This window comes from Brassica napus, chromosome A9 (assembly GCF_020379485.1).
Source record: "Brassica napus cultivar Da-Ae chromosome A9, Da-Ae, whole genome shotgun sequence".
In the NCBI taxonomy this organism is placed as follows: domain Eukaryota; kingdom Viridiplantae; phylum Streptophyta; class Magnoliopsida; order Brassicales; family Brassicaceae; genus Brassica; species Brassica napus.
In genome coordinates, this window is record NC_063442.1 from 9,060,811 (window position 1) to 9,077,387 (window position 16,577).

The 16,577-nt window shown below is 28.8% G+C and overlaps 1 protein-coding gene across 1 annotated transcript; it reads left to right on the forward strand.

The window, feature by feature from the left end:
- The first annotated feature begins 2,744 nt into the window (after window positions 1-2,744).
- Window positions 2,745-4,674, forward strand: LOC106356570 (protein LURP-one-related 4). The gene is made up of 3 exons (XM_048739762.1): window positions 2,745-3,625; window positions 4,073-4,288; window positions 4,367-4,674. The coding sequence occupies exons 1-3, from the start codon at window positions 3,401-3,403 to the stop codon at window positions 4,499-4,501; spliced, it is 576 nt and encodes a 191-aa protein (XP_048595719.1). The 5' UTR covers window positions 2,745-3,400; the 3' UTR covers window positions 4,502-4,674.
- The last annotated feature ends 11,903 nt before the right edge of the window (window positions 4,675-16,577 follow it).

Sequence of the window (16,577 nt, forward strand, 5' to 3'; positions counted from 1 at the left end):
CAAATACCACATTCATAGTACCACTTTTCATGTTTACACTATCACTTTTACCCTCACTTTTAATGAAAGACAAAAGACACATATACCCCTCGGGTTAACTAATCTAAGACTTAGAGTTTAGAGTTGAGGAGTGGGGTGGGGTAAGATTTTTGGAACGTGAAATTTAGGATTCTAATAAATATATAAATAAATACTTAAAATATAAAAAAAAATCAAAAAATAGTTTCAAACATAATTTTTGATTTTAAAAAAGAAATTTTTAAAAAAAATTCGAAATAAAAAATTCAGAAAAATTTATAAAAAGTTCAAATTTGAAAAAGTATAATTCGAAACCATTAAAAAAAATATTTATTTTTTATTCTTTTTAGTTTTTTTATTTATTTTAATAATGATTTATTATATATATAGATAATAATGATATAAAAGTCTTTTGCCACTTAATAAATAATGTATTTTTTAAAATGTCTCTTTAGTGGTGGTAAAGATAAAAAGTAGTACCTTGAAAGTGGTAAACATAAAATTTCCCCTAATATTAAAAAGTAGAACTGTAACTCATTCTTCCTATCCGCCATTGTCAAAGATCATCTTTAAATTTAGCTAGAAAAAATGGTTAAAAATTTGGTCAAATTCATCCAGTTCAATACCAAAAATAATTTTTAAATTTGAATTAAAAATAGAAAATTCTATGTTAAAAAATGTATTTTACCTTATATTTAATACTTATCTAACAAACCGTAATTATTTGTTACCAATCAAACACTATCCCATAGTGCATATTCTACAAAACTGCACTTGTCCCATTTAACATATAAACTGCTAGTGGACCATATTGCATTCTAGTTCCACACGGTTTATATCATCAAATGCGCATACCATTCAGACTCTAAGAACGAGTACAATTGTTTGACAAAAAAAAAAGAAAAAGAACGAGTACAATTAACCTTTCACCAAAAAGGTGTGGTAGACTATTTAGATGATTATGATGATAGGGTCGGGACGGACATAAGTTGCACAAATTCGGAATTCAGTTTTATTGGAAAAAGCTACTAAAGTCCCGATTTGTAATGATGTAAAACACAGAGGTCCCAATATGAATACGTGCAAAACTGTGGATATTTATCTAAATTGTATATTAATCATAGTGTCGTGCATGATTTCCTCAATATAATCTTAATGTACTATAATAAACATTTATATGGTAGAAAAATAAGTCTCTCTTGGATTCGTAACACTACTGATCCAAGTTACTTTATCAGATATCTCCTTTTGAAGTTGCAAAAGACTAAAAAAATTTTTTGAGAGGTTTTGTGTCATCGAATTGTTGTAGCCGAAAATTGAGAGCTACATCAAATGGCGTACGCCCACTATACCTTCTTACATGGCTACTTTGATAAGGGGGTTCTCTTTTACACATATTTCAGAACTTTCAAACTAAATCTAGCGGGCTTGTTTGTCAGCTTTGCTAAATTTCGTTCGGCCATTAGCAATTTTTTTAATATTTTTATTTAGAATTAACTCTCTATATATTTGTTGCTACAAAAATGTTTCACTGTATTTATTCCATTAAACGTACTTAATAAAACATAATTAATTATTAGTATTAAGACCATCACTAAGTTATTTACCATCTTTAAAGCAATCTAACCACAAAAAGAACCAATAAATCTCCAGTGCAATGCAAACCACAAAGTTGTAGTTAATTAAATGACCGAAAAAGCAGATGATATTCATTGTTAACCCAAAAAATTGTACGATGAAACAATTAAATACAATTTCATACACCCGACAAACAAACAATAGTGTTCTAATCGTTAGCTCACTTTAGCATTTAAGAGAAAATTGATAGAACTATTTTCATCATTATTTATGAAAGATATGAGACAAAACATGCCCAAACTTACTCTCGAATTAATTATAAGGTTCTTAAATGTTTGAATTTGCAATGATGTCAAACATTAGGGTCCCATACTGAATACGGGTACATGTGGGGGTCTTTTTCTAATATTGTACCCTTTAATCTATTAGTTTATACGGTCGCGCATGATCCTATTTGTTTTTCTTCTTAAGAAAGATAATAAATGTTATAGAATGATAAGATGAAAAAATGTTATAGAATGATACGAGTGCGTTATCTTTAACCGTATGTGATAAATAACTACGTAATTCACGTACGTACTAAGTATTAAACTTGTGTCGCCCAATATAAACAAAACTTTGAAAAGGGTGTAATTTGTGTGGAATGGAACGAAACGTGTGACCCACTATACCGAATGATAAATATTTATTTAATTTTAAAACTTGGAGGATAATTCAGATTAATCAAATGTCGACGTACTGACTTTGTGAGTCATTCAAGAGAAGACTGATTAATTATCCTCTAGAAATTATGTATGTGGGCTGAATCGATTCCAATGATGAAGTTAAGAATTTTTTTTTGGGGTGCTATCTTATTCATGTTCGTCTCATCACCTTGAGTGACAAATTAACTCTTTTTCTGCTTATATCGCACGTAACCATTCACAAAAGAACTCATATATTAAATACAAAACTAAAGACATCCCGCAGATAAGTCCACTATCAACATATAATACTTGTGAAATGCGGTGTTCATATTTTAATGTATCTTCCTTTGATAAATATATCTTCTTCTTTTTTAATTGTATATACCTTTATTTTTGTATGACATCACGATGACTAAAAAGAATACTACATAAAACAATTTCCATAAAATACAGCAAACTGAAAATGAGAGCTAACGGTGGGAGGTTGTGATAAGAATAATACATTTAATAGAAAAATGAGATTTAAATTAATTTCAAAACAATGAAATTGACATTTTTCGGCTTTAAGAGAATTAACACCTAATTCCTAATATGTAATGTTAGTGCTATGTTTCTCAAAAGCAAAAGTTAATGTCATTTTAATTTTAATTTCGTTTTGTTAGGTAATAACTAAAAAATGTTTTGTTGTAGATTCTACTTCCACAGAGGCATGTGAAAGATAAAGTTATATGATTTATTTACCAAACAAAATTGTAAATATATAGATTAGAAACGATTATAAGAAAAGAAAATCCGATGTTTATATTATAACAAAACGGAAGTCATAAGTAAGTATATATACAATTGCGATGTCAAATATTAAATTATTATTCACCGTACATTATTTGACATGAATCAGGCACTGGGAGAAAATTAGACAAATTCAAAGTGATCCTCATTATTATTATTTTTAAAACAGAGATAAAGTAAAAGAAGGCTTACATATTGTATCATATAAATGTATATCATTGAGGTGTATAAGACTTCTTCAACTTCATTTTCAAAATATTAGTTGTTGAAAATACATCGATATATATACAATCTCTCGTCTCTCTTCTTTCTATCCGTCTCTTTCTACCATGGCTAGGGTTTTTCCTCAAGCAGGCGTTTCTTCACCGTACATGAGTACGGAGAGAGAGACTTTCACGGTTTGGATGAAGTCTCTGGTTTATCAAACCAATGGTTTAACGGTTTACAATTCCAACGGAGAGATTACGTACCGGGTCGAAAACTATGACAAATCTAGCAATGAAGTGCACATCATGGATCTCCATGGAAACATTCTTTTCACCATTCGCAAAAAGGTAACTAATGAACTATTTCTGATGAAAATGTTTAAACGAAAATGTTAGTTGAAAGATTCTCTAGTTCAAAATGAAAATAAAATAATCAACCCCGGTTCTCTAGCTCTTCTTCTTCATTTCTCCCTGGTTTATTCCGGTTTGAGTCATGAAACTAATTAACCGGTTCTTATGCAGAAAGTAAACTAGAAACTTAACTGAAGTTAGAGGAAAACTCAAAGCTACTCCTTACACGAATATAAAAAGAGTTAGCTGAAATTTTTAGCTCAAAGTTTAAATTCATTTAGAAACTTTATATCAAACGATTAAATCAACCATAATATAAAAACTCTAAGTACGATTCAGTTTTCATCCGTGGAAATGGATTTTTTATATTAATGATGATCATAAAACATGAATAATTCTATATATCTTTAAATCATTATATTTATTGTTAATTTTTTTTTGCAGAAATTATGGCTCTTTGGGAGTTGGTATGTGTATAGAGAATGTGGGACGCTGTCAAGCACTGAGGAAGTAAAACCTTTTGTCAAGATCAAAAGGTCTTGTATTAGAGATGGAGATTGGGAAGTTCGAGATGAGACCAATGAAGTCTTTTGGATTTTAAGATTTGACCCCAAATTTGCTTTTCAGATAATAGACGTCCATGGAAACATCATTGCAAAGGTAGATTTATATAGAAATATAAACTCATTATTGAATTTGAAAGAGTGCATTGTTAAATAGGTAAAACTAATTTTATAGGTAAAGCCAAAACAATCATCAAATGGAATTATATTGGGGGAAGATGTGTTATCTTTGGAGGTGAAGCCGCGTATCGATCATTCACTCGTTGTAACACTTGTCACTGTATATGGATTGATTAAAGGAATAGTTTAAATTTTGTTTGAATTTCATAGAAAATTTTATATACAAGATAGTATTTTTTTCCAACCATGTTTGTGTTGTGGGAGATGTAAAGTGTCATTTTTGCTAGCCTTGATTTTTTTTTTTGCTTGTTTCTATAATTTTGTCTATTTTTTACCATACAAATAAATAATTTATTTGATGTATTTATATATATAATATATATATATGCAGAAATTAAACAAAAGGAAAATAAGAATGCTTTTTATATGCTAGAACATATATTTGTTAATGGTTTTTGTTAAAACAAAATACTAGATGAGTTAGCAAGGACAACAAGTGTTTTAGATCAGTCGATTCTTTAAAAATCGGACATTACAACACGACAAGAAGTTGTCGTTATAATAGGAGCAAAAACGTGGATTTACCTCAGAGTTTTTTTGGAAGATGATGAACCTATTTAACAACATTAGTTAAATAGATTTACCAGCGTTCAAGAAAGCAGTAAGCGCTGCGACTAGTAACCAAAACGATTAAGCGAAGGTTTAGATTATTAGTTAGTCAGTTTACGCGTTTATAAATTACTAGGGGTTAGTCCGCCCTATGAGCGGATAAATTTACAGTAAAATTATTTATATTAAAATACATTTTAATTTTATAAAACATTTAAAGTTACTTTAAATTAAATCTAATAAATATAATTTTTTTTCTAAGATCATATTGTAAATTTTATTTTTTTTACATTTAACATTTAACGTTGAACAATTGTTATAATTTGTTTTTTAAGATCATACTTTATTTGTTATTTGCGTTTCTAAAAAATTGTAAGTTGGTAATGCAAGTTTGCATTTTGAATTGATATGTGTGCACACAGCTCGGCCCAATTCAAAGAGAAACTCCAAGGATTAGCAGCAAAGAACATGTACACGATCTGTTGAGTGGGTTAATGAGTGTTTTCTAAGATCATATTTAAAATGAATTTAAGATCACACTTTTATTTTGCACACATGAGTGAATTAATGAAGTAAAAGATTGAAAATAACAACGGAAAATAGGCACAACAATTAACATCCCTAATTGTAAATATAACAAAATCATAAAACATATCAATTACATAATTAAATGGACGAAACAGTTAGCAATATGTTAGCAGCCCAAAAAGGAGGCACACCACAAAGCAAGATGATTGGAATAGTCCCTTCACTCCAAACATCGATTTCATTTCCGTAACTTTGTCTTGATACTTTAGGAACATCATAGCACTTTCTATTGTATTCTTGTAAATTATCTGTAAGAATAATCAGAAGACTATCAACTAAAATAGCATAACTTATTTGACAATGTAATATTTTATCAAGCAAACAATTATGAACACTAAAACTCACAGAGCCACTATGTACTAAATGAGATCAGATTCATAAGTTACATAATAGAGTGTCCACTGTCTACTACCAAATTTCAATCAGGTGAGGACATCGTATGAGCCTCCAACAATCTGTTAAAGTTCCTACAACATAACAGTTTTCTGTATTTCTGTATATTCAAATGATTTTGGATCAACTTACAGAGCATTGTATGCATTGAGCTACACGTGCCTTTAATATAAAGCAGAGGTATACGTTAACATTCCACTGATAAATAAGAAAACATAAGGAGAAGGGAATATTTGGTGATTACGTTAACATTCTACTTTAAGGAATATTTGTTGTATTAATTTGGTGATTATGTTAATCTAGCGATTACAAACAGTATGATAAAAACTAAAATTTCCAGTCAATACACTGAACCAAACTAAATATAACTCTTCAATCATATTTTCTTCACACATGTAATATAAATTATACATCTCTCAATTACATTATTTTTAAAAACTTATTTACAAATATCATCTTTATAAAGGGAAAAGGTTTTTGACAATGTGGTTTTTACTCTACTGATATAGCTCAATTGTCTTCTTCTTCTTTTTTTAATAAAAGGCTTAGCTCAATTGTCTTTCAATCGCAAATTGTCTGTACATGTATTCATCAAATTGAATGATGATGGAAGTAAAACTTTGTTTCTAAAGTTGATCTCATTGTTTTTAACGTATGCCTAGAGTTATTTTGAACAATAGAATAGAAAAAAATGTTACTTTATCCCATTAATATACAATATCCCATTTCTTTACACATGTCGTAACACTAAAAACTGAAAAGGTAAAAAATAAACTCAAATCTAATATAATTAGACATGTTTTCTGAATAAAACTGTAAATGGAAAATTTACTTCCTAGTGAGATCATTCTTCTCAAAGATGAAAGGTGATTTCATTCACATAGTTGTTAAAAGGAGGTGCATTGTCTTCTTAATAATATAATAGCTATATTTCATGTTACAGTGTCTATTTTGGTCATCAACGATTCAACATTATTATTCCCCAACCCGATTAGACCCATAAGATTAGATTTTCTTTCTTTGGTGTTTCTCATTGCGGAGGAATTTTACAAAAGGTTGAGTAATTTTTGTTTCCAATCTATATAGACATTACATTTTAATCTCAGATCTTGGTGTTTATAGAAAAAAGCATCCAATTAACTTTATATGAGGCAGTTTCTAATATGCTTTACCATGAATCGTCAACTTAAAACTGATATACAAAGTCAGAAACTAACAAATAGTCAACTGAAAAGGAAACACAGTATCAAATGTATACTACTGCCAAAACATCAGTAAAAGAAGACTGCAGCAAAAACATCAGAAGCAATAGAGTTTAAAGATAGATAGAATAGTTAGAACTCTAAAATTATTGATTGTAGAAAAGAAACAAAAATACAGAGCAGAGTGCAGAAGAAAATGGCTGTAGGCTTTTCACAAAGGTTTGGCTGCAACATTCACAAACGTCAACCCAAATGCTCTGAGACCGAATAATTTTTGTTTGAAACCAGGTTGCCTGATGAAGTGTTGCACATAATGTTATGGAACTAACCTGTCCTTTTGAGTAGATTCCTTTTCAAAACAAATGGAGGATGGTGCCTTCAGCGAGGACTAACGGTCATGACCTCACTATTTCTGGGAAAAATTGCATCCTCATGGCATTGCATTTGGACTTTGTGCACCAGCTCCAGCTTTATGCTGCTGCAGAACGTGTTCAAAAATAGGACCATGTTTTCACCTAGTCAACAACCAAGGGATAAGTAATGTGACACATAAGAGGGATCACATAATAGGGATAACAGAAAAACATTTGCTGCATTGTATAATGCAGCTTTTCTCAAGTATGCAGTGCCTTCAAATTATGCACAACAATTGATAAAAAAAGAGCTTAAAGAAAAAAGTATGGCTGCTAGTATAAGCAAACCAGAACAAAATATCCCACTGGTATCTTTGACATACAATATATGATAATTGGCTTCTCTTGGGTTAAAAGTGAAACCCTTTTCTCTTAGGTTCCGGAAGAATTTTGACAAATGGAGGTTAACACTAAATCTTTGGAGGTGATACGTAAAAAGGTTTAGGCTTTCAGATATCTGACCTGGTGTAGGTTTTCATCGACCCAAGAAGACGTATGAGTTTGTGTTATACAACCAGTACTGGTGAGTCTGCTAGTTCACCTTTACTAAAGCTTAAAGTAACTGCATAGAAGCAGAGCTAAGTAAAAATGCATTTTTGTCCAACAACACATTATTTGTCAAAGGTAAAATGAGTTTTTGTCGTACTGTTTAGGAAGAGACGATCTGTAAGAAGGGAAAAGATAAAAAAAAAAATCAGGAGTTGGTAAGTGGAATTGATTAATTTGAAAAAAGATTTCAGGAAAACCAGAACCTCCGACAAACTTATAGTATAATTGACGTTAGTTGCGACGAACACCTTCGTCTCAACAGCTGAGACCAGACCATCAAAAAACACAGACATAAACAGCTGGTCCCCTTAATTAGCGTGGACTGCAACAATAAGAAAACAATCAAATGTTACAAATCCAATTTTATGCGATGAGCTAAAGAAACAAAAAACATTGAGCTGAGTGCTCGATTTTGTATAAGATAATGTAGTGTTAGGAAGCAAAAATTCTCCGATGAGTTAAAAGGAACACAGATTCAGTGGTATCGAATTACCTTCTCGGTTTACCAGAACCATAGCGATCCCCATAAGCTCCCCCCCCCCCCCCCACCTTTCTTTACATTCCTAGCTTCCCAGAGACGCGCAACAACAGTCTCTGTACACCAACCACAGCCTTCAACTCAAGCAGAAGCAATTGAGGATTTGCCATTTTAGACTATTGCTATAAGAGCACAAGATAGAGAAACGAAATAGTGAGGAGCTATGGTCTCTCCTTCTGGTCTCATATATATAGTCGTCGGAATTGGTGGGGAACACATGGAAGGTAGACGGGATGAAGATATCGTCTATTGCAATGATTAATTAACAGTTTCAAAAAGGTGGTGGAGTGGAAGATAGGAGTGAGTTCGACGGGTTTCAAAAAGGTGATGGTAGGGTAAGTCAAGAAGACGATGGAGGCCAAGAGCTTCTGGGAAATGAGTTTTTCTACTTTAATGGGCCAACGGAAAAAGGAAACCCAGTTCTCTCGTCACACTTGGGCCTAAATCTTCAGAAATCCAACCTCGTCTGACAAACGCGCAGCAGAGTCAGCATCACGACGCGCTCGCAAAGAAGGGAGAGCGTGGGCTACACAGACGCCCTACCAAGCCGATACGTGTCAAAAAAAAAGCCCCAACCTGTTTTGGTGTCGTGGAGGGCTGTATGCATCACACAAGTCAACTTTATATATCCTCCTATACATTAAAAGAGAAGTCACTTTAGTGATTTTTGCTGAGGTGGCACTCATATAGAGCTTCTCAGAAAAAAAACGTTATAATTTTATTGGCTGGTTTTTTTGAATTTTTCTTTTTCATTTATTTTAATCAATCACTTATGAAGACAAGCCCAAAACTATTGTCAATTTCGTTAAGCCCATATATAGCTAGGGGATAATAATTATCGATTTAGTTTAGCCTTGGGTACCCGTTCGGGTTCGGATCGGGTATTTCAGATTTTTGGGTATTTCGGTATAGAGGTGTAGAACCCGTTCAGGTATTTCTGTACTTCGGGACGGGTTCGGGTATTTTTAGTTCGGATTCGGTTATTTCGGATCTGGTTCGGATATTTAGATTTTAAAAACAAAATTAAAATTTTCATTTCTCAAGTTTCTTATATTTAAAAATATAACTTTCAGTTAACTAATTTTTTTTTATTTTTAATAGATTGAATAGTTAATAGATTTGGACATAACATTTTAAAACTAAAAAGGCATTAATTTAGTTATTTTTTTTTAATTTCGGATGTAACTTTTTGTTAATTTTTTAAATAAAAAACTTGACATGCATTTTAAGTGAGTAGCAAATCATTTTTTTCGTAATTGTATGTATATCATATGAACTTAAAGTATGTGTAGTATCAATATAAATATTTTATATAAAATGAGAGATGTAAACTAAAAATATAAGGTTAATTATACATATGTTCGGTTATCTTCGGATATCCAATCGGGTGCGGGTATTATCCGTTCGGGTTCGGGTATCCAATCTCTCCTTATTCAATACCCGTTCGGGTATTTTGCTACTTCGGTTCGGATTTCAGTTCGGGTTTTCCGGATCGGGTTCGGGTGCCACTTCAGATATCGGGTAAAGTGTCCACCCATACTAATTAGGTTGTTTGTTTTTAATAACTTACCTTTCTAATATGGATTACTTGCGCAAGTTGAAATCATTAAATATGCAAATATCTTATTGACAAAATTTGTTTTTAATAACTTACTTTTCTAATATAGATTACTTGCACAAGTTGAAATCATTAAATATGCAAATCACTTATTCACAATATGGATTACTTGCACAAGTTGAAATCATTAAATTTTATCGATTTAGTTTACCATTGGGCAATATTTAGAATTAAGACAAATATTAAAAACTTTCCTTATTATTCAAACGGTAAACTTGCGCATGTTGATATCATATTTATTATATTGCTTACAAAATATTTTAATGTTTCTAATTAGGTTGTTTGTTTTTAATAACTTACCTTTCTAATATGGATTACTTGCGCAAGTTAAAATCATATCATATGCAAATCATTTTTTGATAATACACATTTAATATCGATTAAGTTGAAATCATTAAATATGCAAATAACTTATTGACAAAATTTGTTTTTAATAATTTACCTTTTTAATATAGATTACTTGCGCAAGTTGAAATCATTAAATATGCAAATCACTTATTCACAATATGGATTACTTACACAAGTTGAAATCATTAAATTTTATCGATTTAGTTTACCATTGGGCAAGATTTAGAATTAAGACAAATATTAAAAACTTTCCTTATTATTCAAACGGTAAACTTGCGCATGTTGATATCATATTTATTATATTGCTTACAAAATATTTTAATGTTTCTAATTAGGTTGTTTGTTTTTAATAACTTACCTTTCTAATATGGATTACTTGCGCAAGTTAAAATCATATCATATGCAAATCATTTTTTTGACAATACACATTTAATATCGATTAAGTTGAAATCATTAAATATGCAAATAACTTATTGACAAAATTTGTTTTTAATAATTTACCTTTTTAATATAGATTACTTGTGAAAGTTGAAATCATTAAATATGCAAATCACTTATTCACAATATGGATTACTTGCACAAGTTGAAATCATTAAATTTTATCGATTTAGTTTACCATTGGGCAAGATTTAGAATTAAGACAAATATTAAAAACTTTCCTTATTATTCAAACGGTAAACTTGCGCATGTTGATATCATATTTATTATATTGCTTACAAAATATTTTAATGTTTCTAATTAGGTTGTTTGTTTTTAATAACTTACCTTTCTAATATGAATTACTTGCGCAAGTTAAAATCATATCATATGCAAATCATTACACATTTAATATCGTTTAAGTTGAAATCATTAAATATGCAAATAAATTATTGACAAAATTTGTTTTTAATAACTTACATTTCTAATATAGATTACTTGCGCAAGTTGAAATCATTAAATATGCAAATCACTTATTCACAATATGGATTACTTACGCAAGTTGAAATCATTAAATTTTATCGATTTAGTTTACTCTTGGGCAATATTTAGAATTAAGACAAATATTAAAAACTTTCCTTATTCAAACGGTAAACTTGCGTATGTTGATATCATATTTATTATATTGCTTACAAAATATTTTAATGTTTCTAATTAGGTTGTTTGTTTTTAATAACTTACCTTTCTAATATGGATTACTTGCGCAAGTTAAAATCATATCATATGCAAATCATTTTTTGACAATACACATTTAATATCTTTCTTTAAACGATTTTATTATTTATTGTGCAAAATATTAAAATCATTAATATGAGAATAAATCGACTGTATATATATAGGAGACACCCAAGGTCTTAAAATACAAACATTCTCTTTTCATTCTTTAAAGTATTATTCACAAATCTCTTCTCTCATACTATTAAGGTATTACGACAATGCTGCTTGTGTGCTAATGAAAAATGTGTTTAGACGCAAAGACTCCTTATCTTTAGAACCCTGAACTCAACTCTTTGTGTTTTGTCTCCCAAAAGCATGTATGGTCTATCTTTTCCATGTGTTGAATACTGATAACGACAATATGGTCTTCCTTTTTTTATATGTAAACCAGGTCGTGAGAGTGATAGTGATCCAGAAAACCTTGATTGAACATGCTGAGAAGCTTCGCCAAGTTAAAGCAGTTCTTGAAGATGTTCTTTATTACTTTCTCTCTCTTTGTTGAATATTGTCCGGGAAAATATTACATAGTATCATTTAGTAATACTATCTTATATCATTTTATTTTGTTGAATATACAATCTTATAAGTAAGCTAGCATTATGTATTTTTTATTTAATTCATGATGTCATTTTCTCACAGCAGAGAACTTTTTAGAATGGCGCATGGAGGAAATTTCTCAGGGATATACAGGAAGGTTCAACCGAAGCCGCTGAAGTGGGATGATGAAGGCGAAGAATAAAGACCTGTAGAGGCCCTTATGATTCTTAAATACAGCGGTGTTCTAACTCACGCTGGTATAAAACAGGTGTTTACATACTCTACCATTTAATTTGTCATTGTTATATATATATGTTTTCCAAATATGGAAGAATTGTTTAACTTATTGACGTTTAACATCACTTGCCATATAATCTAACGAATATTACAAATAACAATTTATGGAAACTATTCTCGAAATTATTGAAACTTTGAAAGACTAATAATGTTTTATTTATTACTTTTAATATTTATAACCTATAAAATAAAATGAACGAAATTTTATATAAGATAATTATAATAGTTTTATCATCTACTTGATGAAATGTGTTCGAATATAATTATATAATAACTATTTTAAATATTACAAAATCCAAAAATGTTTATGCCTATTATTTTTAATTTATTTATCGTTGTTTAAAGAATAAATTTATCATAATTTTAAAATAATTTATAAAATGCTTACAAAATGCAAGGCAAAGTTGCACTTTCAAGAGTTTAAGTCGAGATCTCGATTAAAAATCCTAATAACTGGTAAAGAAGGGAAGCTGAAGACAAAAACATTGAATGTTGTATACAAACAAATTTGTCAGAATATTCCGTAGTCACGGTACGTAATTTTAATCTACTTTTTTCAAATACAAATTTTAAAATATATAAACTGTTACAATTATTTATTTTTTGTATTTGCCATATGGGTTGTGATGAGTTAGGAGACCGATGACGGTATGTCAATTTAATATTATTTCATGTTCAATAAAATTTAAAAATTTATAAATTTATCAAATAATGTTAACCCGTCAAATTGCTTACAAAATTTATTTAATTTTTTGCACGTTTCTAATTGAATTTGCTTTCTTTATCGAGAAATGTACTTCATAATTTATATTATTTATGGATAATATTTTGATTTTTATTATATTTTCTTTTAATATGTCTACATAAATGTTTGTTTATTATTTATGGAAAAATAATATTATTCACCTAAAATAAAGAATTACGAAACATATACAATACAATTCTAATTAATGATAATATAAAATCTGTTACTTCTAAAACTATACACTATTTATTCCATTTTTTGAATGAAAGTATCTTCGTAAATACACAAAATATTTTGTGACGTTGCAATTATACATACACACAATATCTGTTTCTTCATACTGACGTTACTGTGTTCCCTCTCGTGAGGTACGGACCGGGAGAGAACACAGAGTGCAGACCAATCATGTTCTTATGTCCGCACAGGGTGCGGACCGGTCACGTAGTAAAGATAACAATAAAATAAATATATGTAATTCTCTATTAAATATTATTTTCATAAATGATAACATTTATGCTATTTTATTTTCATATGATTATATATTATAATTTATTAATTATCATAATTTATGAATAAAAATTATATATTATTTATTATTACAATATTGTAATTATCTACGCAATCTAGAATGTAGTCACCAGGGTTTTATATAGTTTATCGCATAAACGCTATCTAAATGGCCATCTAGACCGCTTTTTAAAACACTAAGATTTACTAATCTCCTTAATATGATTCAGACTAATGGAAATAAAATTATTAGGCGTTGATTTTCTTAAATAAACTAAAATTATAGGTTATAGAGTTAAAGATGTAATAATTCTCATAATTTATAACAAAATAATAAATTAATGTTAAATAAAAGAAGTAAAGAAAATGTTATCAATTTCAAACAATAAATTCAAACTCACGGTCTCAAAAAAAAACAACAACAGAAATCTAATCTATTAAACCTGAAGTACAATTATTACTTACTTCTGATTTTTTTTTAATGTTTACCATAAAATACCACTGAACTTATATACTGTCCTTTAATAACTTTGCTAACCCTGCCTAAAATATATGTTTACTTAAAACATAAATAACAAAACCGAGTGAATCTAAAATCATGTGGTTTGTTAACAATAATGCCTCAGTTTATTTGGTCTACAGAAATCAAAACAAATGTGTTTCGGTACAAAATATTCTTTGGTTAAATGTTGGTCTGCCACTCCTATATTAATTATAAATCATTTTAATTATTTAAAACAGGAATACAGTACATTCATATTTTTTTAAATTGATCAATTTTTAGTATTTTTCTTTCTTTTTCATACTCTACATTACATTCATATTATAAGGAGATTTATTATATATTTATGATTTCATTACGGTTTCTTTAGTCATAAAAAATTAGACTAACTAATGTGGGTCATCTAAAATATTATCTAAATTAGTCCCAACAAAACATTACTGAACGAATTTAAATCCTTTATACTAGCATATTCGTTTAAAGTATGTCATTAAAATACTGAACAAGAAATTATAAAAATATCTCACGTATAGATTTATGATACTGAAGAGTACTAGTATAGATTATGTATTTTATGTATTGAAGAGTATCGGTAAGATTTTGCATTTGACGAAATATCTCAATACATAGTTACATTTATTTTCTTACATATGACTATATTAAAATAACTTTATATACTACTATATTTTAATATATACATTTTGGAAAATTTTCAAAATAGTCAATGCTCCATTATGAACATTATCCTTACTCTATAAATCAATAATATAGTTATTATAGACTGTATACACTATAAATAAATGTATTTTTTATATATAGCCATAAGAATACATAAAATAAACCAAAACTTTATTTACATTTTAAAAACATTTTAAAATTACAAATCTGATATTTTGAAAATAAATGGGAGAAGATCAAGATTGAGATCTTTAATATTAAAGTTTGAATATATTTCAAGAGGGATTATGAAAATTAAAAAATATGTAGAAATTTTAAGAATATCTCTCCAGTCCTTATTATTTACTAAATATTTCAAATACAAGAATATATTTTACATAGTAAGATATTGATTTATATATTATCAAGAATATCTAATGAAAATTCATAGTTATTACCATCGAATTATTCAAAATACTCTATAATTATTAAGTTGTTATTTGCAACAATTTTAATATGATAATAATCCTAATATCGGGAATTTATAAATATATTCTAAAAATAAATTTAAATCAATTTATCAAATACAAGATATATTGTTCAAATGGATTTTGATAAGTCGAGAACATAAAACCGAATTGAAACACAAAGAAAAAAAACCCGAATCAATGTTCACAAATATTTGAATGGTTCCTATATCTCTAGAACAATAAAACCAAAACTAAATCAGAACCAAACTGAAAACCAAACTATCCAAATAAAGTTTATGTGCTTTAAAATATTATTTATAAACCGAACTATCCAAAAACATTTGATAACCCTATTAATTTTTATCCAAAATAATTACAATTATCTCAATTTTCCGATATAACAAAAGCACCCTGATATTTTTATCCAAAATATTTAACTTATCCAAGTGATCCTATATTGTATTACAAAAATCCCAAATTTGTTTTACCCAAATTATTCAAAACTATCCAAAAAAAAACGGAAACCAAACCAGAACCAAATTAATATTTTATCGGGTTGCTTACATTATTATCCGCACCAACCAAAAACTAAAATAACAAGGCCGAAACCAAATTCAAGTTCATAAATAACCAAACGGTGTTTAAATCTCTTCGACTGGAAAACTAAAAACCATAACCAAACCAAATACAAAAAAAGCTCGAATGGAAAATGAAATGCCTAAACATATTAGTGGACAAACAAAGAGGTTAATAGTGTGTAAAAAAAAACAGTCATGCACTAATAAATTGGTCAACAAAATATAGTTACACGATTTCTATGGCTTATTCTTATGTATTAATATAGTATATGGACCCATTTATCAGTTTATATATTCTCTTACTAATATATATAATTAATAGATTAGATGTAGCTTCGTTGCATTACAGTAATATATATACCAAAATCGATTTATATTAGTTAAACTATAAGAAACATAAAATTAGAGTTTCACCATTTTAACATATAATATTAGATATATATATATATATATATATAGATATACAAATTTTTACAAAGTACATATACATTCATATAAAAAACAACTAAAAGAATTGAGTA